The following is a 27,007-nucleotide window of genomic DNA, read 5'->3' as shown; positions in this document are numbered from 1 at the left end:
TATTTAATAATTTTAGATTTAATTAAAGCTTCAAAACACATTTTAAATCTTTTACTAAATATGCTTTTGAGTTTACTAAATATTTTTTTAAAAAGTTTTTGGTTATTAAAAATAAAAAAATGATTTTTAATAATAAGAAAACCATTTATAATTTTTTATTAAAAATAATTTTTAAAATTTATAATAAAAAATAATAATTATTTAATAAAAATAAATTTTACTTGTCCTATCACCACCTTTCAAAGTCAGGGTTTCGTGGAAATCAATCTACTTTGTACATTAAATTATTTCATAAAAAACTTTAATAATATAAATTAAAAAAACAAATCTCGAAACATAGAATTTTCGGGGAAAATGGAGGTGAATAGAAGGGAAAGAGGGAAAAATTGAAAAAGAAAAAAAAGCCAGAAACAAACACACCGCAACACGGAAAATGAAGTCCAAACGAGACGTTCTATTTCTAGAGAGAGAAGCAAGCCGACGTGTTATCTCAATAATAACTTGTTATTTGCCGTTGAAAACGCGCAATGCCGACTTCCCCTGCTCCATCTCCCACTTCTCAATTCTTCTCACCATAAAACCCCCACGATTTTCCCAAAATAAAAGTGGGAGAAACTATAAAAGTTTCTATCTTTTTTTGAATTTTTTCAATAAATCTACCGTGATGGTGATGAAGATGGATCTGGGCAGATGGGTGTTGTGCTTTTGCTTATTGGCATTGTTCCTGCCCACAATTGTGTCCGGGAATGCGGTTTTCAGAGTGCAGCACAAGTTCAAGGGTCGTGGGAAGTCGTTGGATGCACTCAGGGCACATGACACTCGCCGTCACGGTAGAATTCTTTCGGCTGTGGATCTACCTTTGGGTGGCAATGGTCATCCTTCCGAAGCTGGGTCTGTTTTTCTTTCGTCAATTGTTGGGTCTTTTGGTTTAATTCTTTTTGACTTTCTTAATGAATTTTGGGTTCTTGTGGCTTTGATTAGTAATGAGTTGTATTTGTTTTGATGATATATGTACCTAAGATCTCATTCTAGAAAGCTTTTGGTCTTGTAATTGATTTTTGTGGGTTGTACTTCTTTCTTCAATTTATGGGTCCTTTTGGTTTAATTCTTTTTAATTTTCTTAATGAATTTTGGGTTCTTGTGCCTTTGATTAGTAATGGGTTGTGTTTGTTTTGACGATATATGTACCTAAGATCCCATTCTAGAAAGCTTTTGGTCTTGTAATTGATTTTTGTCGGTTGTTCTTCTTTCTTCAATTTATGGGTCCTTTTAATTTAATTCTTTTGAATTTTCTTAATGAATTTTGAGTTCCTGGGCCTTTGATTAGTAATGGAGTGTGTTTGTTTTGATGATAAGAACCTATTTCTCGAAAGTTTTTGGTTTTGTACTTGACTTTTGTGGGTTGTTTTTCTTTCTTCAATCACAGGTCTTTAATTATTTTTTATTTAGTTTTATTTTTCTCATGGTTTTGATTAATATTGGGTTGCGTTTGTTTTGATGATATAGTTTGTTGTTTGACTAGATTGTCTTGATTAAGTCCATTGTTTGTTAGCTAAAACAATTGGTTCTCTTGAGGCGAATTTATGTTGGCTGTTCTTCTTTTTTCAATTATGGGTTAAAATATTTTTTGGAAGTGGGTTTAATTTTAAATGAAATTTATTTTCTTATGTAGTTGTTTGACCTGTTTGGATCAATTTCTTGGTTCTGACATAGACTATTAGCTTGAATTATCTCTTTTGAGGATAATTTGTTTTTATTCTTGAAGATATGAAAATTTTATGATATGTTCTTCTTCTTTGGTGTGTGGAGGTGCATCTTTCACAATCCTTTTAATTTTAGTTTCTTATGGTTTTGATTAATATTCGGTTATGTTTGTTTTGATGGTGTATGCCGTTGTTTGACATGATTGCTTACATTCATTCACTGAAAATTTATGGTTTTGAGAGGAATATATGTGACTTCTTTTTCTTCCAAATCTTTAAATTTTGGGTGCTTTCGATGAATTTTTATTTTGGAGAGTTTATTTCTTTTTTATTTTAAATCAAAGTTTCTTATGTTTTTTTATTTTTTATTTTTTATTTATTTTTTTATCCTTACTTGGTTTTCTTAGTTTTAATGATAATATAGTTGTTTGACTTGATGTTTGGATCCTCTTCTTGGATTGTTAGCTACAGATAGAATTTCATGGCTGCCTGGCAATTTTGGTTTTTGTGACTAATTTTGGATAAAATTATTTATTTTAAGGAAAACTTCTTTCTTTCTTTTAAAAGTTTTGAAATTTGTTGTGATTTTTGATCAATTTGAGTACAGTTATCTTTTAATTTTTTGACTCTTGGAGTACAACTTGTTTAGTTTTATTTTTTCAAAAGTTTTGTTATGATTTTAATTAGTATCAGTTACCGTTCCTTTAAATGTTATATGATTGTTTTTTACTCAATGCTTAGATCCAATACTGAGTTTTTGCTTTTCTGGTGTTTGAAATTTGGATTTTATTGGTATTTTATTTTTCAATTCCTATTTGTCTCCATTACATAAGAAAAGAAAAGAAAAGAAAGTAAATATTTGAAATTTATATTGTTTTTATTTCCAGAAAATTGAAAACCCAGACTGGTCTAAGTAAGCTATACAAATTTATTAGGGCTTATTTGAGGGGAATTTTCTATGTCTATTTTGGTTTCAATAACGAGACCTTGGAGATGCAAAATTTTGATTTCTTTTCTTTTTTCCTTCATTTACTGAATAATTAAAAAGTTTTTGTTGTTTTTCTTATGTCTGGTCTGATTGATATAGGCTCTACTTTGCTAAAATCGGGATTGGAACTCCATCAAAGGACTATTACGTGCAAGTTGATACAGGAAGTGACATATTATGGGTTAATTGTGCTGGATGTGACAGATGTCCCACAAAAAGCGACCTTGGTGTATGTATCTTTAACTTTACGGCTCGAATTTGATCTTTTGATTTTAGATTTGAAGTCAGAACTCTAACATTTACCTATATAATGTTCAAATTTTAATTTACAGTTATGATATTTTTTCTGAATGATTTCAAAGTTTGATCTTCTTATGATTTTCTTTTGCCCCAATATGTACTACAGGTTGATCTAACTCTATATGATATGAAAGCCTCTACAACTTCAGATGCAGTTGGTTGTGATGATAATTTTTGTTCCTTATATGATGGTCCACTACCTGGTTGCAAACCGGGGTTGCAATGTCTATACAGTGTTCTTTATGGAGATGGGAGCTCAACCACAGGCTACTTTGTGCAAGATTTTGTACAATACAACAGAATTTCAGGAAACTTTCAAACCACACCAACTAATGGGACTGTAGTATTCGGGTGAGTCATAGTTCTTCTATAAGACACCTCAGTGTTACATTATGAATGAATGTGAGAGATTCTGTGCATGTCTGAGCTGTAAAGTGGTTCAGTGTTGACAATGTAACTTAAAAGGCATATGATGTGTTTCAAGCAGGGATACCATGATCTGTTTTTGAAAAGAAAAAAAATGAAAGACCAATCATATAAAAAAAAAAATGGAACTGGCAGATAGGGTGCTGGGATAAGAACAATTGTTTTTCAATTGTAATAAACTTATATTATGCTTAGTATTGGTCTCATGCAAGGGCTTCATCTAGGCTTCAAGTGCCATAGTTGTGGCCATGGATATTACCAAATAAACCACAAAGCAACTCCCTTGAAATGGTTAACTACTCTACGCCCATATTGTTGTGTTAGGTGTATTTTTGCTGAGCCAAATAGCATGACTAGCAATGCATGCAAGCTTTACCATATCCTGGAGGCTGTATTCTGTTCCTTGTTAGGCTTCTATGCATCTAATCATATCCACTTCTCTAGCCCAGATTATTTAGCTTCGATTATGACTGTTATATATGCTAACATGTAGATTGTACCACTCTGCAAGGGCTTTGTTCCCCCTTTCAGCATTTTTCTTTAGAAATATCCTCTTTGCCTCTCGGAAAAAAAAGGGAAACATTTAGAAGATATGATTTCCGCGAGAAGACAACTAAACTGTTATTTTCTTTGTGGAGGCAGTACTGATTTTCGTGCCACAAGAACCATCCCTTTTGGATATAACAAGTACTGTAACAAGTAACAGCAAATATTGCAGCTTCTCTTAAAAAAAAAAAAAAAAAAACCTAGGAAAAAAATAATCCAGGACTTAGAATTTTATTTCCTCGTACTTTTTAAGGGTCATTCTATTTAGTGTTATAATGTACAGATTAAAACTAGGAAGTCCTATATCAATGCAAAAGTTGGATATAATACCTTGTATGAGGTGCTTCCTCTGAAAGACACTTGACAGTGTTTAGTTAAAATGTCTCTAGTTTTTTGTCATTGGAACAAAAATTAATCATCCCCAAAAATTTATCTATTTCAGTGCAGCCTGCATTCTTTCCTTGCATGATCCATAGAAACTACCTTTCCTAGATTCATTGGGTTTTTTCCTCCAGTAGCGAGTAACTATCATACTGTCACAGTCAACCTTATATTTAAATTTTCAAACACTATCTTTCCTATCCTGAGACCCATGATAATTCTCATGATAATCTTTAAATTTTGCCTTCTTCTCTCACTAAATGTGTTTGCATGCTTCATTACAAGTTTTCAATTTGGCAGTGCCGCACAGAACCTATTTGTTTGCTTTTTTAGATGGCATGAATTATTTTCTGCTTATATTGATTATGTTATCTTTTTTCCAAGTTAGATGTGGAAATAAACAATCTGGGGAGCTAGGCTCATCTTCTGAAGCACTTGATGGAATACTTGGTTTTGGACAAGCAAATTCGTCTATGCTTTCACAGCTAGCTTCATCTGGAAAGGTGAAAAAAGTATTTTCACACTGCTTGGATAATGTAGATGGAGGTGGAATTTTTGCTATTGGAGAAGTTGTGGAACCAAAAGTAAACATAACCCCGTTGGTACAAAATCAGTATGTGATGCTATCTTATTTTTTACTTTTCTTTCAATATTTTGAGTTATTTAAGTAATTGGGTTCATAATGATTTCACTGTAGCTGCACTGTTCATAGAGAATGTTAGTATCTATGTTGAGAAAAGCTCTAAGTTTGCAGTTCAGTGAACGAATACAATCAAATATCTAGAATAGCTTTTGCCCCCTTTTACTCATTTCCTTCCATTTGTTAATGACATAGGGTATGAGAATATGCCTTATTCTTTTCCTATCTGCACAGATATGGATGGAGAATGCATCCACGTAGAAGGAAAGCATATTAATCATCCAACCCCTTTGAGTGGTTACCATGATTTTTATGTCAACTCTGTAGTGAACTAATTTTGTAACATGAAATGAATGAGATGGGGACAACCAGATTGAAGCCAAAGGTAAAAAAAATACAAGGGATCATGTTTGTGTAGGAGATAGTATGATGAATAAGATGGTAAAATTACCTAAACCAAATCAAGACCCACTTCAGACGAAACAATCAGGTTCATGTCATTTTGAATGGGTCCATGAGTCATGGCAGCAGATTTGCGATTAACGTTGACTTTATATTTTCCTCTTTTGTAGCCCTGGATGGTTCTACCTTATTAGTGCCATCACTGGATCGTTCTATTGGACTGTTCCTTTTGTGGGCTGACTCTTAGAGACTTGGACTGCTAGAATTCGGGGTTGACACATATATCTTGAGGGGCTACATAACCAAGACTGGATAAATGTGAAATTGTATGACAACATTTATTCAGAAAAAGGTCAATGAAGTGATAGTTGTAGTTGTCTCCTTAATTTTTCTGTACATGATGCATCTACTTGGAGAAATAACTGATTCTTTCCTTCCTTTGGGTATTAAACCTATGTAGAGGGATTATGGTCACATAAGGTATCCTTGTTCCATCTTGAAATTGACTATTAGCAGATGCCTAGTTACCCATGTTTTTAAGGTTATATCTTTGTAATGCAATTTGAAATAATTAACCACTCAGATTACAAAATTTTTTTCAGCTTCCTTTTTTTTTTCCTCTTTTGGATAGAAAATCAGAAAGTGTTGTTGATGAAAGCAAACGGATGAGGATAAAAACAGAAGAATAAGAGATTTTTTTGGAACCATGTACTTGTCCTCCTTCAACTTAACTGATGTCTGCTTATCAGGGTTATCAGCATACTACCCATGTGTCTTAAAATTCCACCACTACTTGGTAGATGAATTGTTTGGAGTGCTTGAAGAGAAATTATGAAAATATGATTAGTAAGATGTGCTTGAAAAGAAAGGAGACATTGGCATTTATTTATAATACTTTGTCATAAAGTATGTCGAACTGAATCTACCTTTTAGTATTGATCTCATTTTTATTGCTTGTAGTGTTATTACATGTTTATAAATATTTATAGGATATTTGCCTGGTCCTGGCCTAGTTACCTAAAATGGGCAGTTTAATTTTGAATTGAATTCCTTGTATTTTTTCTATTTGTAATGTGAAGTTCTTTGTCACGTCTTTAAAAGGCTGAATTCATTGTTAATGCATTTAGTAATGTGTTCTAATACCTTTCTTATTGATGCTTTAGTTTTTTTTCACCTCAATTAGGTTAGGTTTTTACTTATGAATTCTGTCATGATTGTAGTTTTATTTCTCTCTAGGGCACATTACAATGTTGTTATGAAGGAAATTGAGGTGGGTGGTGATCCTCTTGACGTTCCCTCAGATGCATTTGAATCTGGTGACCGGAAAGGCACAATAATTGACAGTGGCACAACCTTGGCTTATTTCCCACAGGAGGTTTATGTTCCACTAATAGAAAAGGTAGGTGGCATCTTTCAAAGTTCTTTATTAGAATCAAAGCATGAAGTTTGTATTCTGACTTCTTACCATATATATGCTTTCTTTATTAGATTTTGTCTCAGCAGCCTGATTTGAGACTACACACTGTTGAACAAGCATTCACATGCTTTGACTACACTGGAAAGTAAGGACCAAACCAAATTCTTCACTAGTTTTTGTTTTATGATATGCTATCAGTGGTCCAAGTTGGAAATTTATATTAACATCTAGAATATTTTCTTGGTGCTATGCTTGAGGTGTGATAGGGTTTTTAACTTGCTCTCTCTCTCTCTCTCTCTTTGTTTGATGGTTGAAGAAAATATACCTAAAAAACCTCCTCTAGAGGAGCCACAAGGCCCACAACCATGCACAAAGGAGTATACCTGGATTGCGCCTAAAAATGAGATTTAACAGGAAAGAAAAAGAAAGTAACTAACTTTCCCAAGAGGATATTAGAAATGAGCATAGTGCAACAGTTAATGGAATCTGAAGCTTATAATTCCAAAGAACTCTGTTGGTTGACATAGAACATGCTACTTCAAAGCTTCTGTTCAACTCTCTTTCAATGATTTTAAACATTGTGCTTTTGTTAAATAAAGATGAACTAATTCACCTTGGATATAAAGACTATAATAATGGCCATAAGATTCTTTCTTCACTTAAATAAGTATGTACCTTGTGCTATGTGAATTAAACGAGGACATTTCATTTGAATAGATTTTCCTACTGGTAACATTATACATGTACTGTAGCACCAGTACATAAGTAATTAATTTAGTATAATATTCATTTTCATCTTGAAAGTTGCTGATTACTTGCCTTGGTTAAACGGGAGCCAGATGATCTCTGAGTGTATTGTGTGCGTGTGGAGTTACATAAGCAATTAGTTCAGTTACCACATTGAGAGTATTCCAAGGATCCTACTTATTGATTCTTTTCCAATGCACTTGCAGTGTCGATGACGGATTTCCAACTGTCACCCTTCATTTTGACAAGTCAATTTCTTTGACAGTGTATCCTCATGAGTATCTGTTCCAAGTTAAGGTAAGTGAAATGGGTTCCATAATTTAAGTGAGAATCCTCGACTGTCATGCCTCTTTTTATGATGTGCCTGCAAGGTTGTTTCTCTGAAGTTCTTCACATTCTAATACTGTATAGCATACATATCTTGTGTAAAATTTAGTAGTTGAATATGAACTCAAGCATGTCGCTCTGAAACTGTGCTTACACCAAAGCAAAAATAGGTTCATATTTATTTCTAAAGCTTCTTCTTGTAAAACCTTTGGATTCTGAAGTCTTTCCAGAGTTATGGTTTAAAATTAACCTCTCTGTTAACAAAAGGATTTCCAATTTTGTGACTCAAGTGGAAGATTTCCAGCTTTGTTCAGTCGGGTGGAAGACCAAAAATCCCTCAATGTATACCTTGTTGTGTGTGCATTATTCTTAGAATTGGTTGAGTTGCTTAAAAAATCATGGCATGTGAAGGGCACATGCTTTCTTGGTTCTTGGAAATAATTAGTGTTTGAATTATTAAAATATTTATTTGTCATTGTGATTTGGACCATTACACATACTGGAGAGGCAGACAAACATGTGCTAAACAAACCAACTTGAACACCAGAAGGCAGAGCAAATAGATTGAGAAGCTTGAAGCCATTAATCCTGCACTTGAAAGCCTGATACCATGTTAAACAACCACTCCCCCTAAAATCTAAAGCTGTTAGGGAATGCGCCAACAATATGTATGAAACTAAAATTCTTTATTCTTTGTTTATGATTGTCAAGAACAAGGCATAATCATATTAAACGACAAAGCTTTTCCTTAGTGTTTTTTCAACTAATGTGTTTGTTACAATATTTGCGCAGGAGTTTGAGTGGTGTATTGGTTGGCAGAACAGTGGGGCACAAACAAAGGATGGAAAGGACTTGACTCTTTTGGGAGGTATGAATTTAAAAATTGCATGTTAATTCTAAATTCAAGTAGTGATTTTCTTGATCAATCTTGTTGTGCTAGATGCTAATATTTAGCCTTATACCATTCATCTGGGATATAATGTATACTTGTTCAGCTATGTTAATTTATTCCCTAGGCATGTTCATCTGGGTCATGTAATTGAATCATTGGATTTGTGTTGGGAAAGGTGATCTTATTTATTCTCCAAGATATAGAATTCTTTGCCTCTCTGGTCGCTCCTGAACTTTTCTATAATCCACTGTGACTGGAAAAAGTATGTTAATCTAATAACTAATAATTTGATTAACATCTATACCTGTGTGATGCATTTTATATCTGCACAATAAGTCTGTTGTATTTAAGACTATTTGAAAGTTCTGGATAAGGAAATTATAAAGTTCTGGATAAGAGAAAGCTAGTTATAAACCAGTAATCCAATTTGCTTCCTTGAGAAAGTTACCAAATTTTATAGTATTGTTTCTAAGGGGGGCTTACTGTTTATTCAGAATTTGAACAGTTATAGATACAACTACCCATATTTGTTTGTTATTAGGAAAATAAAGGTAGACAAATCATCAGAACAAGATATGTAGAAGCAAAGATTGCGAGGAAGAAAATTAATTCAAATAAGAAGGTATACTCTTGATGCGTACATTGAATTGTGAAGAAATGGAAAAAAATATGACTACAAGTATTTCTTGTAAAGAAAGTTGGATATTTAATGATACCTCTAGATACTGGATGTATTGATGGATAAATTCTTATCAAGCATTTAAAAATCTTTATTTCAACTAGGAACTATGGAACTTTCCTTGTTGACTGAGACTTTGTCTTTGTTGTGCATGAGTAAAGCATCCCCGCTGACTTTATTTCATCATGTCCTATCTCTAATTTGTAATAATTACATCTCACATTTTGTTTTGTGTGCTTTTCAGAAAGTAACATGAAACACTTCACTAATTTGAACCCGATGTCCTTGTTTTGGCTCTATACGTGTTTTATGGACATGTGCTTTTCTTATTGCTTTACCATGCTTCCTTAAAACATATTAGAAAACTAACACTCTCCACAATAGTTCAGTACCCATCTGCCTTTTCTATTGGTTGTCCTAACTTTGATTTCCAAAGCTTGCCAGCACGTGGGCCTGTTTGTTTTTGTTAGTTTACACAACATGGTTGTCATCATAGTGTTCACCTGTCATAGTTTTATTTTTTTATTTTTTTAAATTTTTGAATGACAGAAGATGCTCAATGTACCTGCCATTTTGGAAGTTGTATGGGACAATACAAGGTTTTCCCACATCGGGAACTGATATCTCGTCCCCATTATCCTGTTGAGGAAGATGGGGCAAAAACTGTTGCCTCATGGTTGCTAGGAAACTTTCAAAGGCAATAATGTGCTAAGCTTGTTTCTAAATATTGTGAGACTGATATAGGAAACACCTCTATCTCGTTTATTGTATGTGAAACAGTACTATTGCTGCTTCATCATCAAAATAAGACAGATTTCTTTTGCAAAGACTTATATCCTAAATTTAATTTTGCAGGATGCTTTCAATATTCTTGTTCATTTGCCTTTTATATAGTATTCATGATGAATCTTATTTATGTCTGAAAATGGTGGCACCACCTAGTCATAATCCACTGAAACCCAGATTTGATTCAGATGGATTTCCATTAAAAGGGAAAAAGAAATATTATATGTGGCAGGTTGTGTATGTTATTTCATCTATTAATTTTTTCCCATTTTCCTTAAATGCAGATCTTGTACTATCAAATAAGCTTGTTGTATATGATCTTGAAAAGCAAGGAATTGGATGGGTTGAATATAACTGTAAGTATTTTGAACTGTTCCATTACTTTTCATTTATTGTTTGGTTTCATGACTAGCTCCCATCTCCTTTTCTTGTAAGCCATTTTTCTAGCATTTGGGCCATTATTCTCGTGTTTGGGTTTGCATTCGATCCTTTAGAGTTTTGTATGATTGAATATAGGTAATGCTATTGGTGATTTATATTTGCTAATAATGATTTTGACAAAACGAGCTCATCTCTCTAGAAATAAGTTTCCTTTGCCCTTTTTTTTCTTCCCAATGGTGGTCGGTCCTTTGCCTTTTTTTCCCCCCATTATTTTTGCTAGATTTGAACGCAGGTTTGCTTGGACAAAAGAGAGGCTGGTTGGCCACTAGGCTGCGCTGACAATCATAAGACGTGTGATTTTAATTGATAAAATTGATCTGTTCACCAATAACCTGCTTACAACTAATAAAATAAGGTATTATGTATTAGCTTGGCAATTATTAACTATATATGTAAAATGAGAAATTCTAAAATAAATTTATCCACCTTTAGTTATAGCATGTAAACATAATTTTTTTCTTTTGATAAAACAACATAGTAATTTTTAAGATATAGAATGCTAGCTAAATATGGATTAAATTATAAAATTTTATTTCAATTTTGAATAAATATTATACTTTAGTGATCAATAAAATGATAAATATTGGTACATTTAAATTTTATCTTTATCATTATTTAATTTTAATGTTAAAAACAACAAGATGAAAATATCTTTAAGTTTCTTAATTTACATATATATTTTAAACTTATAATTATTTTTAATTTTAATAATATATATAATATATATTTATGATGTTATGGTGATATCATGGTTCGAACGCGATTAAACTATGGTTTAATCAATGAATCGTGATCCAATAACTTTTTCAGTTCAATGACTAATCCGGTTATGAAAGCATTACTATTATCTCCGGTTATGAAAACATTACTATCATCTCTTTATATATAGTTACAGATTTTGTGTTAATAGGGTAATGACTCTCTTCCCCACACCTAAACCCAAGCCTCATAATACCTTATATCTAGCCTATCCTAAAGTAGGACATTGCTTCTAGATCTTTTTTTATTTTTATTTTTTTAACACTTGTTAGCACTTGCTAGACACTTTGCTTAAGAATTTAGCAATCATCCAACTCTTTTTAACTTATAAGCATTTGCAAGCCATTTTGCTTAAGAATTTAGCTATCATCCAACTCTTCCCACATGAACAAAGGTAGCAAAGTGAGACTGATCTCATAGTTCATCAGTTTCTTCTTTTGGTTTCCTAGATTGGGAAACACATTTTGTGGATTTCTGAGCTTGAGGCTGTGATCTCATTGCAGAATGCTTTTGGTATGCCTTCATTTCAGTGATTTTTCTCTTCTTGTGCTTCCTCTCCTTTTTGTTTTTGTTCCTCTTCCTTTTCTAGGAGGTGCCTAGATGTAGTTTATACTCACTTCCTTTCTCCTTTAGTAACCTTTCATCCTTCAGTAAAAAATAATTTTTTTTTTTTTTTTAAGTAGCATACGATTGACACCGACATCATCTCTGACAAAGCAAAGGTTAAAGCTTGGTTGAGAACCATCGTTATAGGAATCTCATTTCTCTACTGCTTTCTCACTTACTGCTTCTTAGATGTGCTTAACTTCCATGTGTGTCAATGGTGCCTCAAATCTCTGCCCGATCTTTAGGCACTGAGATTTCAGCCCTCCAAAAATGCTTCTCCTTCTGTCCAAATGACACAAGAAGCCCTTGCTAACTAACATGCTGTGGTTACTTCTAGAATGGGATGATAGTATTCATTTAGTTCTGAAATTGGGTTGGAAGGGGTTAGGATCCTTCTGACCCTGGTAAAAACTTTTGGTTAAACAAACAGTTTGTATTTCTAATGTTCTCCAGTTTATTCAAAACTTTGTGCAGATTTGTTATTTTCAATTTCTTACCCAGGTCTGTATTCTCCATAGTTTTTGTAGAGGACAGCTTTAATGGTTCTAACCTCCAGTTACTCTGTGTCTCAATCATGTACTAATACCTGTAAAAAGTTTCAAATTATGTTTGTGGAAAAGAGAGGATTATACTCTTGAACATAAATGACACGGGGGCAACCCGTATATTATAAAGAACATGTTGAAGAGAGTCAGATAGAGATCCCATTACATGAAATATGCTGCCTCTCTCAACCTTTCTATCATTGACTGCAGGCTCTTCAAGTATCAAAGTGAAGGATGAACGTTCTGGATCTGTATTCCGTGTAGGTGCCCATGATCTTTCTTCCAGTTACAGTCTGACTAGTGGAAGCATTTTGATATCATTGTTATTACCAATTGCTATGCTTCACAGTTTTATATATTGAATCATTGGGATGAGTGACACGGCATCCATTGATTTTGTTGTACCATAATTTGTTTTTTCAACATGCGTGCTTGATATAATTTTTTGTTTATAACAATGCCTCAGTCATGTGTACTGTGCTTTTCTAATCACAACACGATCCAAAGGATAGTTTTCTTGCCAAATTACCATATGGGTTCCTTGGTGTGACTCTTTGAAGTTGAGGTCTACTATCCATTTCTTTGTTTTACCTGGTGTTTGGAGTGAGTCTACCCTATTTCCAAATTATATGAAAAACAAAACTATAGCTTTCAACCCTCATGCAAATATGGGGAGTCTGGTATATATTGTCAGCCAATTGCCTCACCGACTAAGCTTTTGGGTTGGATTGATAGCTTCACAGCAAGAAGAAAAAATGAGTGAGGTTGAGTTGTATTCGACTGGCGAAAAGAATAGTTTCACCAATGTTTAGGATAAAACAGAATCGGTAGGAGAAAAAGGGAATGTGATCCCTATATGTTTATTGTTACAATGTTGTTATACAATGCTGGTTATAACAATTACAGAAGGAGATTATAAGCAGGTTTTACAAGGTTGTCCTCAGGAACTGTACAACAAAATAGAGGACTGCTAGAAACAGTGCGATCTGATAGAAATCTCGTTGAAAACTGTCATCTCTTTGGAAGAACTGAACCAAATCAAAGCAAGCAATGACAAAACCCAGTAAGGATGAATGAAAATAAACATCATGTTTCAGTTGCAAGTATGCAGATTAAGATGAGATAATGCATTATGTTCCTATCTTACTTTCTGGTTTTCTTCACATCTTTCTGTACAAGAATCATGGATATGTCATATTGATGAATGAAATTGCCATCTTTCTCTGCATGACACTCCCTATTCTTTAGGAGTCTTACACTAAATGTCATTGTTTAGAGTTCTTGTTATAACTTTGATAATATCATAGGATGCACGTAAATTACTTCCAAATCTAGTTTTCTTTTCAGGTTTTTTTTGGGGGGAAAAATGCTTTCGTAATGTTTGGAAGGCATCTGAATTAGAGAAAATATGCCATTTGAGCAGTTCATAGGACATGGATTTTCCCAGAAATTTCAACTTGGTTTCAGAAACAGTTCTCCAAACAGGAAAAGAACCTAGACGCCGCTCAAATGATTCTGATTGATAGTGAAAAAAGGGTAGGTGGTTGGTTACCTTTGTTGGATCACCAGAAGGGTCAGGATAGATTTCCAGGTTTTCTTTTTCAGTTGAAAGACGGCTCCCCCAGTTCTTGACAGAGTCGGCAAAATCTTTCCCAGCCTCAGTTGCAGCAAAAAGGCGACGAGAAGCCCAGAAATACGCCTGAGCAATGGCTGATGATGCTGATAAATCCCAGAACTCTTCGTGCTCAATCACCTGGCCACTTATCTGGTTCAGAGTGAACTGGGAGTTGACTCTAATGATCAAATCTCCTCCAATACTAGCCAGTAGAGATTTAGGCTTCCCTTTGATCGTCCACTTGATGCTCAGCACACTTGTCGACAGCATCACCATCTCCTGCACAGTCTGTAACAAAAATTTCATCCAACACAAATCATGAAAGTTGATGATCTTGCAAGACAAAAGCAAACCCAGAATTCATTGCTCACCACAGACGGATCATCTAGTGCATCGGTCACCCATAGCCGTCTCTTGTACTTCTCACGACCCGTAAAACTTCTAACTGGGTCCTGCAATTAGAAAGAAAGTTCCAGTTCCATTCTACTAATAAGCAAACTGGTATATACCATAAATCATTTGAATGGAGCTTAGGAATGACCAGTACTGGACGCCAAGGTCTATGGTGAGTTAGATGTTCATGCACCGAAAGAAGTGGGTTTGGAAGAAAAAGCGTTAATGGTGACAGAGTCTTGAATTCATGGGGTAATCTTCAGCACAATATGCAGAGACATGAGGTTGCCTCTGATAGGGAATGTGTCCCATGTATCAACTGAAAATGGAACTTCCCCACATGTAACTTTGGTTTCTCCTCTTGAGTAATTATACTACTAACCGAAAACAAGTACAAAGAAGGATGAGATACTAATCGAAGAAAGCAAGAATACAAAGTGAAAGGTAAGGCCCTCTCTACTCAAATGACAGCAATACCTAGCTTTGATGCCCCTTAAGGCCACCTGACTTGTCTAAGAAGGAAGATTTCACCCCATTTGAAACAAAATCTGAAGAAAAAGACCCAGTATCCAATCTTAAGGTTCCTAAAGTAGGACAAGGTTTCCTTGTTTGAACGAAGAACCCTACGAAAAACAAATGCCTTCTCAAAAACTGTTTTTGAAAACATTATCAAATAAACTAACAGAAATTTCATGTGAACATAATGCAAATGTGATAAAAGGGACAGGAAGGGGAGGAGAGAGGAGCATTCTAGGGATACCTTGTACTTGACTGAAACCGCAAAGGTTCCCAGGGCGCGGTTGCCTTCACGAAGCTCTAGAATGTCGCGGGCGAGTTGCCTGGCCGTGGATTCCACAAGGGGGCTGCTGATGCATTCAAACTCATTGCAGAGCTCCCCAAAGTCCATTCCATCCACAATCTTATCGGCCTCTGATCTTTCACTTTCTATTGACACCTCTGCTGTCCTCCTATTTGGATCATTTGTAACTGCACATCATTCCAACTATTTAAGTCATTTGGGTGGTTGATGAACCACTGGCCATTAAAATGGATTTGTGTTCTAGCCATGGCTTCTAACCAACTGCAGCCCAAAAGACAGAGAGACTCAAATTGCTTGGTTGTTGGCTAAATTTGAGATGAACCCTTTTCATTTTTCTGAATCATTCAGCCAAATCCAACCCATTTTTCAAACATTTTCAATGGGTATTTATCCAAATTAGAAAAATTACCAGTGCAAAAACATTGATTCATTGGTAACACTGTCCAGATACATTGAACTCTCACCTTATTCCCACCCATTCTAATCATGTAATAACTCAAACTCATAGAGCAAGATAAAGAAGAAGCACAGAGAGGAAGAAGAACCTTTCAATGGAAATGGGTGGTGGAGGTGGTGATGGTGGTGGTGGAGAAGGAAGGAGGCAGTGGGAGGCTGCTTAGAGAAGAGAATGCAGCTGAATGGCCGGCAGAGGCTGCCGGCGGCGGAGAAGGTGGTTGCAGAAGTGCCCATTCTGCCACCATCATCTGGGTTCACTTGGATGGAACTTTTTCTGTTTTTTTCTTTTTTGGGTGATTATTTTTTCTTTGGCGGATAAGATTTCTGTGATGATGTTTGTGTGAGGTTGGAGATTTTGTGCATGGTCCAATCAGACCTTGCCACGTCAGGTGGGTTCTTGGCACAATTTTAAATTGGAATACTATTTTCCAATTCATTGTTGCATCAAAATTTTATTATATTAAAAAAACATAATTTAATCTTATTAAATTCAATTTATATTTATAACAAAAAAGGAAAATTCTCAAATGTCTCATTGTTGAGTTACTTAGCTAAAAAAATCGATCAATAATGAAGGCACTAACTTTGGAAAATAAATAAATATATCAAAGAAGCCTAATAACAAAATCTTGGTCAATGTTGAGTTACTTAACACCCAGAAGGATTTGAACCACAAACTACAACTTATGTGGGCAAATGTCTGCCATGCATTATAAGACCCATCATCGCATTTAACAAATTTTGGAGTTTATTTGAAAAATGATGAAGTACATTTTTTTAGGGATAGTTTTATTTACTTTTCTCGTGGTTTTAGCTAAATACAATTCATTTCATTGATTTGAAAATTCGTCAATTACCTCTCTTATTTTGAATTAGAGAGGAGATGGATGAAAATATCAAATGCAAAATATATGGGATGTATGTAATGAACTTTTAAACCAATGAGACTTAAATGTATTTAATGAAAACTTTAGAGGAGGTAAATGAAATTAATTGTTTTTTGTTTTTATATTTATTTTATAATAAGATGTGTTTGATTTTTAAAAAAAAATTAGAGATTCATATGAAATGATTTTTGTATAATTGTCGATGAGATTGGAAAGTATCTAATTAATATAAATTCATTTTAATAAAAAATCTTGTATAAAATATTTATTAAATTAATGTGTTATTATAATATTAGATTTTCTTAAAAATAAAAAAAATATTAATAATATTTTTATAAATATCCTAACTTAATAGAAAAATTTATGAAATGCAAACTTGTAAAACACTATACGAAATAGATGAAGTGGACAAAAATGCGAATTAGGAAATATGAGATGTTTGAAGAATCTAATAATTATATTTGATTTATGTATTTTCTAATATTATCTATAATATTGTTGGATGATTCTTTCTCGTCCGAAGACATATCTGACCGAGCTACATTAAATATCAATTGCTTTATCTGTGTACTCTTATACTAAACTAATATTATTTACATCATTAAAGTTTTTGCTACCACAACAATTACAACAATTTTCAATCGAGATTGTAAGTTCTTTAGGCATGAATTGATACCCTAGAAATTTTCTCGTCTTAAATACTAAATATTAACTATAATAATCTAAAGTCTGTAAATTTGAAGTCTTGAATCACGCATGAGATTCAACATAGGTGGTAGAGGCAAAACACTTCAATTATGTTTGTGTAGACCCCCTCTTTGGCTTTGTTTATATATATATATATGCATTTATATTTAGCCTTCCTGCCACTTGGGAAGCGCCTGGAGGATGACATTTGAAGGGGGGACCGGGCTTCTTGGAGGAGCGGCTGCATGGAGCACGTGACGAGGCAGGTGGCCCTCACCATGGTGGTGGTTGGAGCTTCTGAGGTTGCTGAGCAGTGAATAGTGGAGTAGCTGATGGCTTACGGGTGAAGATAGGAAAAAAGAGAAGAAGGGGGAAAAAAAAAAACGGGTAGCAGTGGGGAGGATTCTTTGAAGAAAAAAAAAGCCTGGAGAAAAGAAGAGAGGAAACCCAAGAGAAGGAGAAGGGAGACCGCTCAGGTTAGATTACTTTTGTACCCTAGGTTCTCCATTTTTTTTATTATTCATTTTGTTCTATTTTCAGCCATATCTCACTTCTTCCTGATATTTAGATGTTTCCGGATTATTTAACTCGTTAAATTTGCTCCTCATTTCATGAATTGCTTGGTCCATGTTTTGGTTCCCATGCAAATTATATGATAGCCATGCATGTTGCCACCTTTTCTCTCTCTTTCTCTTCCTCTTTCCCTTCCTCTTCCTTTTCCTCCTCCTCTCCATGCATCTTCTCTCCGGTGGCGCGAAGCATGCAGCGTTTCCAGGTGGAGGGGCAAGTTGAAGGAGATGATGCCTTGGGCTTGCCTTGATTTGGGCTTAAGTTAAAACACCCAGCCCAAGTTGATGTTAAAATGGTGCCTTGGGTTTGCCTTGATTTGGGCTTAAGTTAAAACACCCAGCCCAAGTTGATGTTAAAATGGTGCCTTGGGCTTGCCTTGATTTGGGCTTAAGTTAAAACACCCAGCCCAAGTTGATATTAAGATGATGCCTTGGGCTTGCCTTGATTTGGGCTTAAGTTAAAACACCCAGCCCAAGTTGATGTTAAGAGGATGCCTTGGGTTTGCCTTGATTTGGGCTTAAGTTGGAGCCCAGGCCCAAACTTTTATAGTGATGGTGCCTTGGGCTTAGGTTGGAGCCCAGACCTAAGCTCTTGGTGACGGGTTTGGGCTTGAGTTGGAGCCCAACCCAAGCATGTTGATGAAAGGCCCCATGCCCCTTATGCTAGCCACCCTCATTGGCCCATGCCCACATCCATTTAGCCCTTTAGGTTGCCCAAATCCAAATAATCCTCTTAAAAACCTCTAATATCCATAATTAATTAATTCAATCATTCCCTCTTGTTTGTTATCTTATTCTATTCCTACCAATTTATTTAATTCATCTTAAAGACAATTAAAAGGCAAATTATTATTGTTAATTATATTTTTTTCATCTTGAAATTTATACTACTCAATTTCACTAGTTTAAACATTATGATTGTTAATTATTATTACTTCGTACACATCTATTTATCATCTTTTAAAATCCCACTCATTAAAGTTAAATTCTAATCCTTCAAAAACCCCATATCTTAATTTAATTTTTCAATAATTAGTTCAAATCTCATTTTCATCAATTAAGGTTATTATCTCATATTCATCTAGTTATTTAAAATCTAATCCTTCAAAAAATTCATATTTTAATTTAATTTTTCAATCCTAAAAAAATCCTACAATTCATTTAAATTTCATTTTCATCAATTAGAATCATCCTCCCATATTTATTTAAAGTCCAATCTTTCAAAAATCTCAATTTAACTTTCAACCTTTGAAATTCTATTATTCGCCCAAACGTTATTTTCGTTAACTAGAATTCTTATCCTCTATCTTTTTATTCATTTAAGGTCCAACTCTTCAAAAATTCAACGTCCTGATTTAATTTTTAATCCTAAAAATTCCACCACTCACTTTCTATTCGTTTAAAATTTTGTTTCCATTAAGTAGCATTATTATTCCATATTATCTATTTAATCTAATCGTTAAAGTTCAATTCATCAGAACCCAACTTCCAAATCTAATTTCTAACCTCAAAAGCTCCGTCGTCCATATATCGCCGTTTAATGATTATTCTCGTTATTAACGCTATCTCATCCACTCGCTTATTCAGTTATTCATATATCAAAGATCTCATCTCTAAATAAATTCTTAAGTTTTCAATCTCTAAATTCACATCTTCAAATCTCTAAAATTCCATCTTTCGCAATTATTTACCTAAACTTTGTTACTTCACCATCGTTATTATTCCATCCCTTTACTTATTCGCTCATCCACTCATCCCCTCATTTAAAATCCCAAACTCTCAAATCATTTTCAAAGTTTCCAACCTCGTTCAAATTTAATTTTTAAAAATTCTCATTCCCGCATTTAATGCCTGAAAGTCCGATCTTCAAATAAACTCTAAAATCCCAATTTTCTTTAAATAACTTTCGAGACTCCAATTTTTCAAATGAATTTCAAAAATCCAATTTTCTCTCAAATAGCTTAATTCCATTATGGTCTTCAAACAATCTTCTGCTCCTCTTATTTTTAATAAGCATGAACGAATTTTTCGCAATTCCAAACAATGGAATTTATGAGATGAATTCATGCAAAAATAGAAATGGGCTTTGGTGGGGGCCCAACATATGAGATTTTATGATTGATGGATTGTTTGGTTGATTCGGTTGCCATACATGATTTATTCTGCTCTATGATATGCATGTGACTATTCTTTAGTTGTGCACTAACATCACTTCTTGATAGCGCTTTATGGATCACTGCCCAGGTACGCATCCACACCCGCTCGGGTCATTTTCTGTATGCATGTTTAGATTCTCACATGTGCATGATCACTCTGAGTATTCATTGATTCCCTCATCAATTGCCATGATTGCTTCATTTTATTAGTAGAGACCCGAATCTAGGGACTTAGAGGGGTGCTATGGTTTTTACCGTACCTTCCTGATAAGTAACCTGACCCCCGAACCCGATCCGGTTTTTCAAAGACCACCTTTTCCAAAGTAAGGAGTCACACTTAGGGTTTTTCTTTCTTATTTTGTTTACCCTTTTAAAAAATAAAACAAAAATAAGTGGCGACTCCAAGTCATTTTCTTAATCAAATAAAAATCAATTTTTCAAATCAAAATCGAGCTCGCCATCGAGTGGGAAACGTATTGAGCCGAAATGCGGGGTCCACAGTTTGGTTCCCGTAATATACTAAGGAAAGAAAAAAAATGCAAAGGAAAATGATTTTTTCATGTTTGGTTGTCATATGAAAAATATCAAAGAAAAACAAATATAATTAAAACTAATTAAAAGCTTATATATTCTTAAATTATTTAATCTTTATATTAATGAGTTAAAATAAATAAAATGAGTTTGAAGTAACAAAAAAAATAATTTATCAACTTTTAATCTATTTTTTTTATTTTCCTTCATTTTTTCTTTCCTTCTACTTTTCCTTTGTATTTTCTTTCTCTTACATTCTTCTTCAAATTTTCTGAACCAAACATAGCCTCAACCCAGGAGATGAAAATGATCTCACCTTCAAACTTTTCCTCTCAAAATCATTGTACAACACATAGAACTCGAAATCCGAGGGCAGGTCTGGAATTAGCGCCAGCTCCCCGTCATGGGTTGCCTTCAAATCCATGGAGTGAAACCGGGGCACCATCTGTTTGAAAATATTTCACTCAGAGGGAAACATAATCCTCCTCTCCCTGCTCCAAACCCCATTTTCATCGTCTTCCAAAACCCACATGCTCAAGTTGTTGCCCTTTCCCTCCAGCAGGCCGATGAAATCCAGCCAGGCCAGACGCTCACAGAATTCTGCCTGCCCGCTACACTGGTCGGAGAGGAAGAGATCATGGCGGCGGCGAAACAAATCGAAACCTCTCGCTTCCCACACCGAACGCCACCAGATTGTTCTTCTTCCCCCTGCGCCAGTACAGACTTCCACCCACGCAATACCCTTCTCCGGACAACCGATAAGTGGAATGATCATAGATGACGTCCCTCCATTGTTGGGAGCCCAAGGTCAGGATTTGGCAATTCCTGTTTAGCTTCACTTCGGCATAGATTTGAATCCATGTCTTGAAGATTTTGTGGGTGTTGGCGCAAGGGTCAAAACCCAGATGGAAAGATGAGTTTTGGAAACGATCGTACTTGGATTGGGGAAGGGTGATGGTCTCTCTGCTGCTCACATTGCAGACTCGGACCATCTCGCTATTTATCAAGCAGATTAATCCATTTACACACTGTGTCGCATACGCAAGACTGAAATAGTGTCGATTGAATGATAAGGATCGATTATGCTGCTGCTTCTGCTGCTCTTCAGAATAAATTGCAATGGTTTGAAAACTGGACCGGACAGGCTAGTCCGCCGATCGGCCATGGTTCTGGTCCGGTCCGGCCAATTGGATTGGAATGACTTCGAACCGGGGTCGGACCGCTTGAACTGACGGTCTAACTGGTGAACCAATCGGTTCAATTATTATTATTATTTTTACATAGCATCAAAACGACACCGTTTTGGAGGGTATACAAGTTGCCTAAGTTTGGAAACTGGAAACCCTTGCCGCCTCAATCCTCCTCTCGTAGCAATTGTTGGCGTGCCGCTTCGCTTGCCCCCGACGTGCCTCTCCACTTGCCCCTGACGTGCCGCCCCTCGTGACACCCAGATGGCGTCCACCGACAACCGTTACAGGCCGGCAACCTACGGCGTTGGAAGCTGGCGAAGCTCTTCCTAGTTCCACGCGGTGTTGGAAGTCGGCAAAGCTCCTTGCTGTTGTTAATTGGCAAAGTCGGCGTTGGAAGGCTGCTCCGGCTGGTACCCCTCCCTGCTATTGGTAGATGTTGTCAAAATTTACGAATTTATTAATTTTTTAATTTTTTATAATATATAAAATAATAAAATATATATTTATGACGTCACCGGTTTGACCGCGGTTCGACTGTCGGTCCGACTAGTGAAACGTGAACCGATAACTTTTTCTATTCAATGACCGGTTCGATTCTGAAAACATTGATAAATTGAGACCAGTACAGTGTTGGGTGCACTGGCCGGAACATACTTCGAGAAGGAGAGGAGGAGGCCGTGGCCACCGGGCCGAGTAGTGGAACGGAGTTCGATGCAAATCAATGAAGGATGGATCAGAGATCATAGAGCGCCATAGCTTCGAGATGCATTGGAATCGGATGAGAGATTTGATGGGAAGTTTGGTGAGAATTTCGATAATCAGATCCAAGGGAATGGTAATTGGAACTCTGCCGCTCATCTTCACTCACTACTACTGTTGTTGCCTCCTCTTCTGCAGAGGAATTTGTCAAAGAAAATCGAAACACAAACTCAGGGGGGAAACCAGGGTTAGGGCTTCAAATTTTTTGATAAAAATGTTGTTCGTCAACTTTTTTTATTTTTTATTTTATATATATGGAGGAATTCAAACCCTAGCCCATAGTCGTGGGTTTGTGATTCGTTCTAAATGAGTCTACATTTAAAAAAATGTATTTTGTTTGAGATTTCCAAATGGGAGTTCACTTTTAGAGCAAGAAAAAGAATGAAAGATAATGCATGTTTGGTTCCTAAGAAAATAAAAAGTAAAGAAGGAAATGGTAAATGAACCTTATGTACCTTCATTGAACCATAAAAGTTATTGGTTCACGATTCACTGGTCGAACTGGCGGTCAAACCGCGGTTGAACCGGTGGTGTTATAAATATGCAATTTATAAATTATTAAAATTTAAAATAATTATAAAAATAAAAATAATAATTTATATATTATTTAAAAATTAAAATTTTATTTAAAAATCAGAAAATTAGTTTCAAATTAGAAATTTAAATTAAAATCATAATTTTAATTTAAAATTTAAAATTTTAAAATTTAATTTTAAATAAAAAACTTCTTTTAAAATAAAAAATTTATTTAAAATTGTAATGTTTATAATTTTACCATTAAATCATATCTCATACCATCCATGTAAATCCATATAAAAAGGTTACCATCTATGTAAATCCATATAAAATGCATTAAATCATATCTCATACCATACATGTAAATCCATATAAAAGACATTTTTTACTTTATCCATATAAACTGAACAGTTGTCTTCACCTTGCTCCAATGGCGTCTTGCTATCGTTCTCTGTCAAAACTAACCCTATCATTCCTCAAATCCACCATTACCAAAACCAAGCTCAGCAACCCCACTTCTCTTCTTCACATTCCAAGCGCTTCTCTAACACTTCCAAGGCAAACCCTAAACCCCACTTCACGAACCCATTTCAGTTTCTTCTATCAACAACATTTTTTAATAGTTGGACCGCCGAGGGAAGAGGGGGTTTGCAGCGCCGGGAGAGGGCTTTGTAGTGGGGGCTTTGTAACGGGGAGTCTTATAGCGCGAGGGAAGAAGAGAAGGGGGGATGGTTGCAATGGGTTTTGCGCCGGGGCGGCCAAACGGGTAGGCAGGTGGTGTAACGGTCGGGGAGACCACCAGTGGGAGCTAGCATGGGTGTCGCAGCACGGGCGACAATTTCTTTACCTTCGGTCCATATGGAGAAGGAGGCCTCCAAAACGATGTTGTTTTGATGTCAGAAGCATCAAAACGACGTCGTTTTGATATTGTAAAAATTAAAAAAAATATATTAATTGAACCGTTTAGTTTGGATGGAACCAAAACAACGTTGTTTTGATTCTGTAAAAATTTATAAAAAAAAATAAAAATTAATTGAACCATTCAGTTCGGATGGAATTGGTTGGTTCATCCAGTTCGCCGGTCATACCGTTGATTCCAAGGGTCTGATTCTGGTTCAACCTATTTTTGGGCCAATTGATTAGACTGGACAGAAACCGTGATCGGCTGGTCCGGTTTGGTTTTTTAAAACCATGGTTTTAGGGCTTAACCCTTTCTTCACATTTTCAACTTCGTTTTTCATGCTTTCTACAAAGTATAGACTTAATAATCACATCATATTCATTTCTTAAGCTCTAATAACTTCAAATTCCCACAAACCTCGAAAATTACCAACTCTAAAGTAAGTCATTTGAAGTTTACTTGAAACGAATGAAATCCTTAAGCTGACGGGATAAATGCATTGAATGAGAAATGCATATAGCATGCTTAATGGGATATGTTATGTTATGTTATATTTATAATATGGAATTTATTTTATAAAATAAGTAATACTTTAATGAACTGCCAGCAAAACTTCAGTTCTTGGGTGCTAGAATTGTTCAAGTGAGTATTGAGTAGTTAATCATTGTTTAAACCAAAAAAAAAATTGATATACAAAGATTGTTTCTAGAGACATCACTCTGTTTCTTACTAAAACCATGACTAAAAAAAGTTTTGGCATTTACATCTCAACTAAAGTCTTGACAAATGTTTAGTAGAGAATATTTACAAAAGTACAAATGTGGTTTTATCTGATAAATGAGATGCCAAAAGAATGTCTCCTACTTTGGGACTAAGACCTTACAAAAACACATAAATAAAAGTCAAAATTAATTTTTTATTTATTATAAATAATGGTTAATGTTACTCACTTCCCCTAAGTATTTGACTAAATATACTTGACTCTCGTTAATTTAAAATTTCATCAAATATCTCTCTTATTTCGAGAGAGAGTGAGGTGAGTGAAAATAACAAATAAAAAGGGTAGGAAGGTATTTGATGAAATTTCAAATTAATGGAGGTAGGTATATTTAGTAAAAAAAGAAAAGAATGCGAATGAAATTATCCCTTGTAAATAATTAAAATAAAATATAAATAAAAATGAAATTTACATATCATGGATGACTAAACTAATATCGTTTCCCTTAGGCAACTCATGAATCAAATATAAAAATTCAAACCATAGTTTCTTCAAATCCTTGACAACTTGCTTTGAGTATCTACAACCCAAGTTTTGGGCCAAGGATTTGTCCATATAATTTGAGGAAAGCTATGTGACACAATGTTTCAAACAAACCTCATTGGTATGTGCCACAATATTTCTTCTTTCTTTGAGGAAAGCATGCCCATATGGACTCTTCCCAGTTAATCTACAATGACTTTTGAAAATTTGGCCTATTTGGTGTCTTATCTTTTCAATTAAAGGGTTATTTAAATCTGATTGTTAGATCTTTAAAAAAATCATCATTGATATGTTGATATTTCCTAAGCTCATGTGTTACACTTAGATAATTCACACCATTTGATGGTGCTAAGTCAACTTTTTCCTAAACTTAGCTTGCTATGCTAAGCAACACTACTCTAATCGAAATATAGAATGCACAACAAAGATAACACTAGAAGAAAGGAAGCTTTCATTTCACTAGAGCACCTTAAGATGTGTGAATCTGCTCAAGTGCTTAGTGCCTTGAACAAATGATGCCACTCTCCATTTATAGGTACTTATGAAACTTCATGGAACCCACAAAGGTTCCAATCTATCTTAAAACTCTCTAGAATTTCCTATACAAAAGCTATGTACAAGATATGAAACTCTTTAGAATATCCCACACTTTTCCCTTGTCTTGCAACCTTGTGTAAAGATGTGTGGACTTTCCTTGAATCTTCCACTCTCATCAATTAGTGTAGATGACTCCAAATATTTGCAAAAGTTTTCTGCTCCTTTATATAAGCTCAAGGGAGGGTTTTGAGTAGGTTGTGACACTTAGCACTTTTATAGTCCAAAATATTATTAACAATCAACCCATATGTGAGTCTTCCTTTCAACCCAAAGAATACTAGGTGATTGCTTGTGTTTCTTAATCTTACCCTAGGATGATTACTCATATTTCTTAATTTTGTGATGTATACAATCAAAAAATAATTATAATGTGAAAAAAAATTGATTTGTAAGAAATTAAGGAATCAATGTCATACCTCATATCATAACAATTTTTCTTAAAAACTAGGGAAGAGGTAGAAATCATGGGGGATTGACTCATTTTTGTTGCAAAATATTCCTTTGACCTATTCTACGAAAGCTTGACAATTATTTACCTTTGGAACAACTATCAAATGTATAATAATTGCATGCTTTCCCTTGACAACAATGTCCTAAAAGCCTAAGTTTTCATGATATATATTTGCCTATGAGAACCTCTGCATAATTTATATTATGTAGAAAAATTAATGATTTTTAAGCTCATATAACTACAAGCTATATTAAGTATGTTTTATATAAAAAATCAAATTTATGGCCCAAAGTTATAAATGTGAAAAAGAGAAAACAACTTATTATTCATACTCAAAAGCTATGGAATATGATTTGAAAATTATTCATAGGCAAAGCAATAAAAATAAGAAAATCAATATTTTTTTTCCTGCTAACTAGAAACTATGCTCAAGTTATTACAATAGCCAAAAACTATGCAATTATTTGATTATTTAATTACTAAATTCTTGTATAATTTTTTATTCTCAATTTCTTTAATATAGTTCTTATGAAACTTGAATTTGTTGCTATGATATTTTGAGAAAAATTGTTTCTCTTGGATATATCCTTGATGTCGAGATTCACTTGGATGGTGTGATCTTAGTTTAACCAT

The 27,007-nt window shown here is 34.6% G+C and overlaps 2 protein-coding genes across 4 annotated transcripts; one reads left to right on the top strand and one right to left on the bottom strand.

Moving 5' to 3' along the window:
- Positions 1-343: 343 nt before the first annotated feature.
- On the top strand, positions 344-13,110 carry LOC100256470 (aspartic proteinase 36). Of its 2 annotated transcripts, XR_002029946.2 has the most exons (11): positions 422-891; positions 2,791-2,920; positions 3,098-3,342; positions 4,733-4,957; positions 6,623-6,785; positions 6,875-6,948; positions 7,757-7,847; positions 8,670-8,745; positions 9,998-10,145; positions 10,519-10,590; positions 12,796-12,879. XR_002029946.2 is itself a non-coding variant. In XM_002277022.5 (10 exons), exons 1-10 carry the CDS (start codon positions 434-436, stop codon positions 12,945-12,947), a joined length of 1,686 nt encoding a protein of 561 aa, XP_002277058.2. In that variant the 5' UTR covers positions 344-433; the 3' UTR covers positions 12,948-13,110. The 2 variants fall into 2 exon arrangements, 1 of the variants encoding a protein (XP_002277058.2); XM_002277022.5 differs by lacking the exon at positions 9,998-10,145 and having other exon boundaries at positions 344-891; positions 12,796-13,110.
- Positions 13,111-13,413: 303 nt separating this feature from the next.
- On the bottom strand, positions 13,414-16,192 carry LOC100263239 (uncharacterized). 2 transcript variants are annotated; one of them, XM_002277132.5, is made up of 5 exons: positions 15,959-16,192; positions 15,354-15,580; positions 14,572-14,652; positions 14,138-14,488; positions 13,414-13,613 (listed from the first exon to the last, which is right to left on the bottom strand). In XM_002277132.5, exons 1-5 carry the CDS (start codon positions 16,101-16,103, stop codon positions 13,512-13,514), a joined length of 906 nt encoding a protein of 301 aa, XP_002277168.1. In that variant the 5' UTR covers positions 16,104-16,192; the 3' UTR covers positions 13,414-13,511. The 2 variants fall into 2 exon arrangements, with proteins under 2 accessions (XP_002277168.1, XP_059592358.1); XM_059736375.1 differs by lacking the exon at positions 13,414-13,613 and having other exon boundaries at positions 13,620-14,488; positions 15,959-16,176.
- Between the last annotated feature and the right edge of the window lie 10,815 nt (positions 16,193-27,007).

Source organism: Vitis vinifera, chromosome 4 (assembly GCF_030704535.1).
Source record: "Vitis vinifera cultivar Pinot Noir 40024 chromosome 4, ASM3070453v1".
Classification (NCBI taxonomy): Eukaryota; Viridiplantae; Streptophyta; class Magnoliopsida; order Vitales; family Vitaceae; genus Vitis; species Vitis vinifera.
Note: the sequence above shows the minus strand (reverse complement) of the source record. Positions and strands in the feature narration are given on the sequence as shown.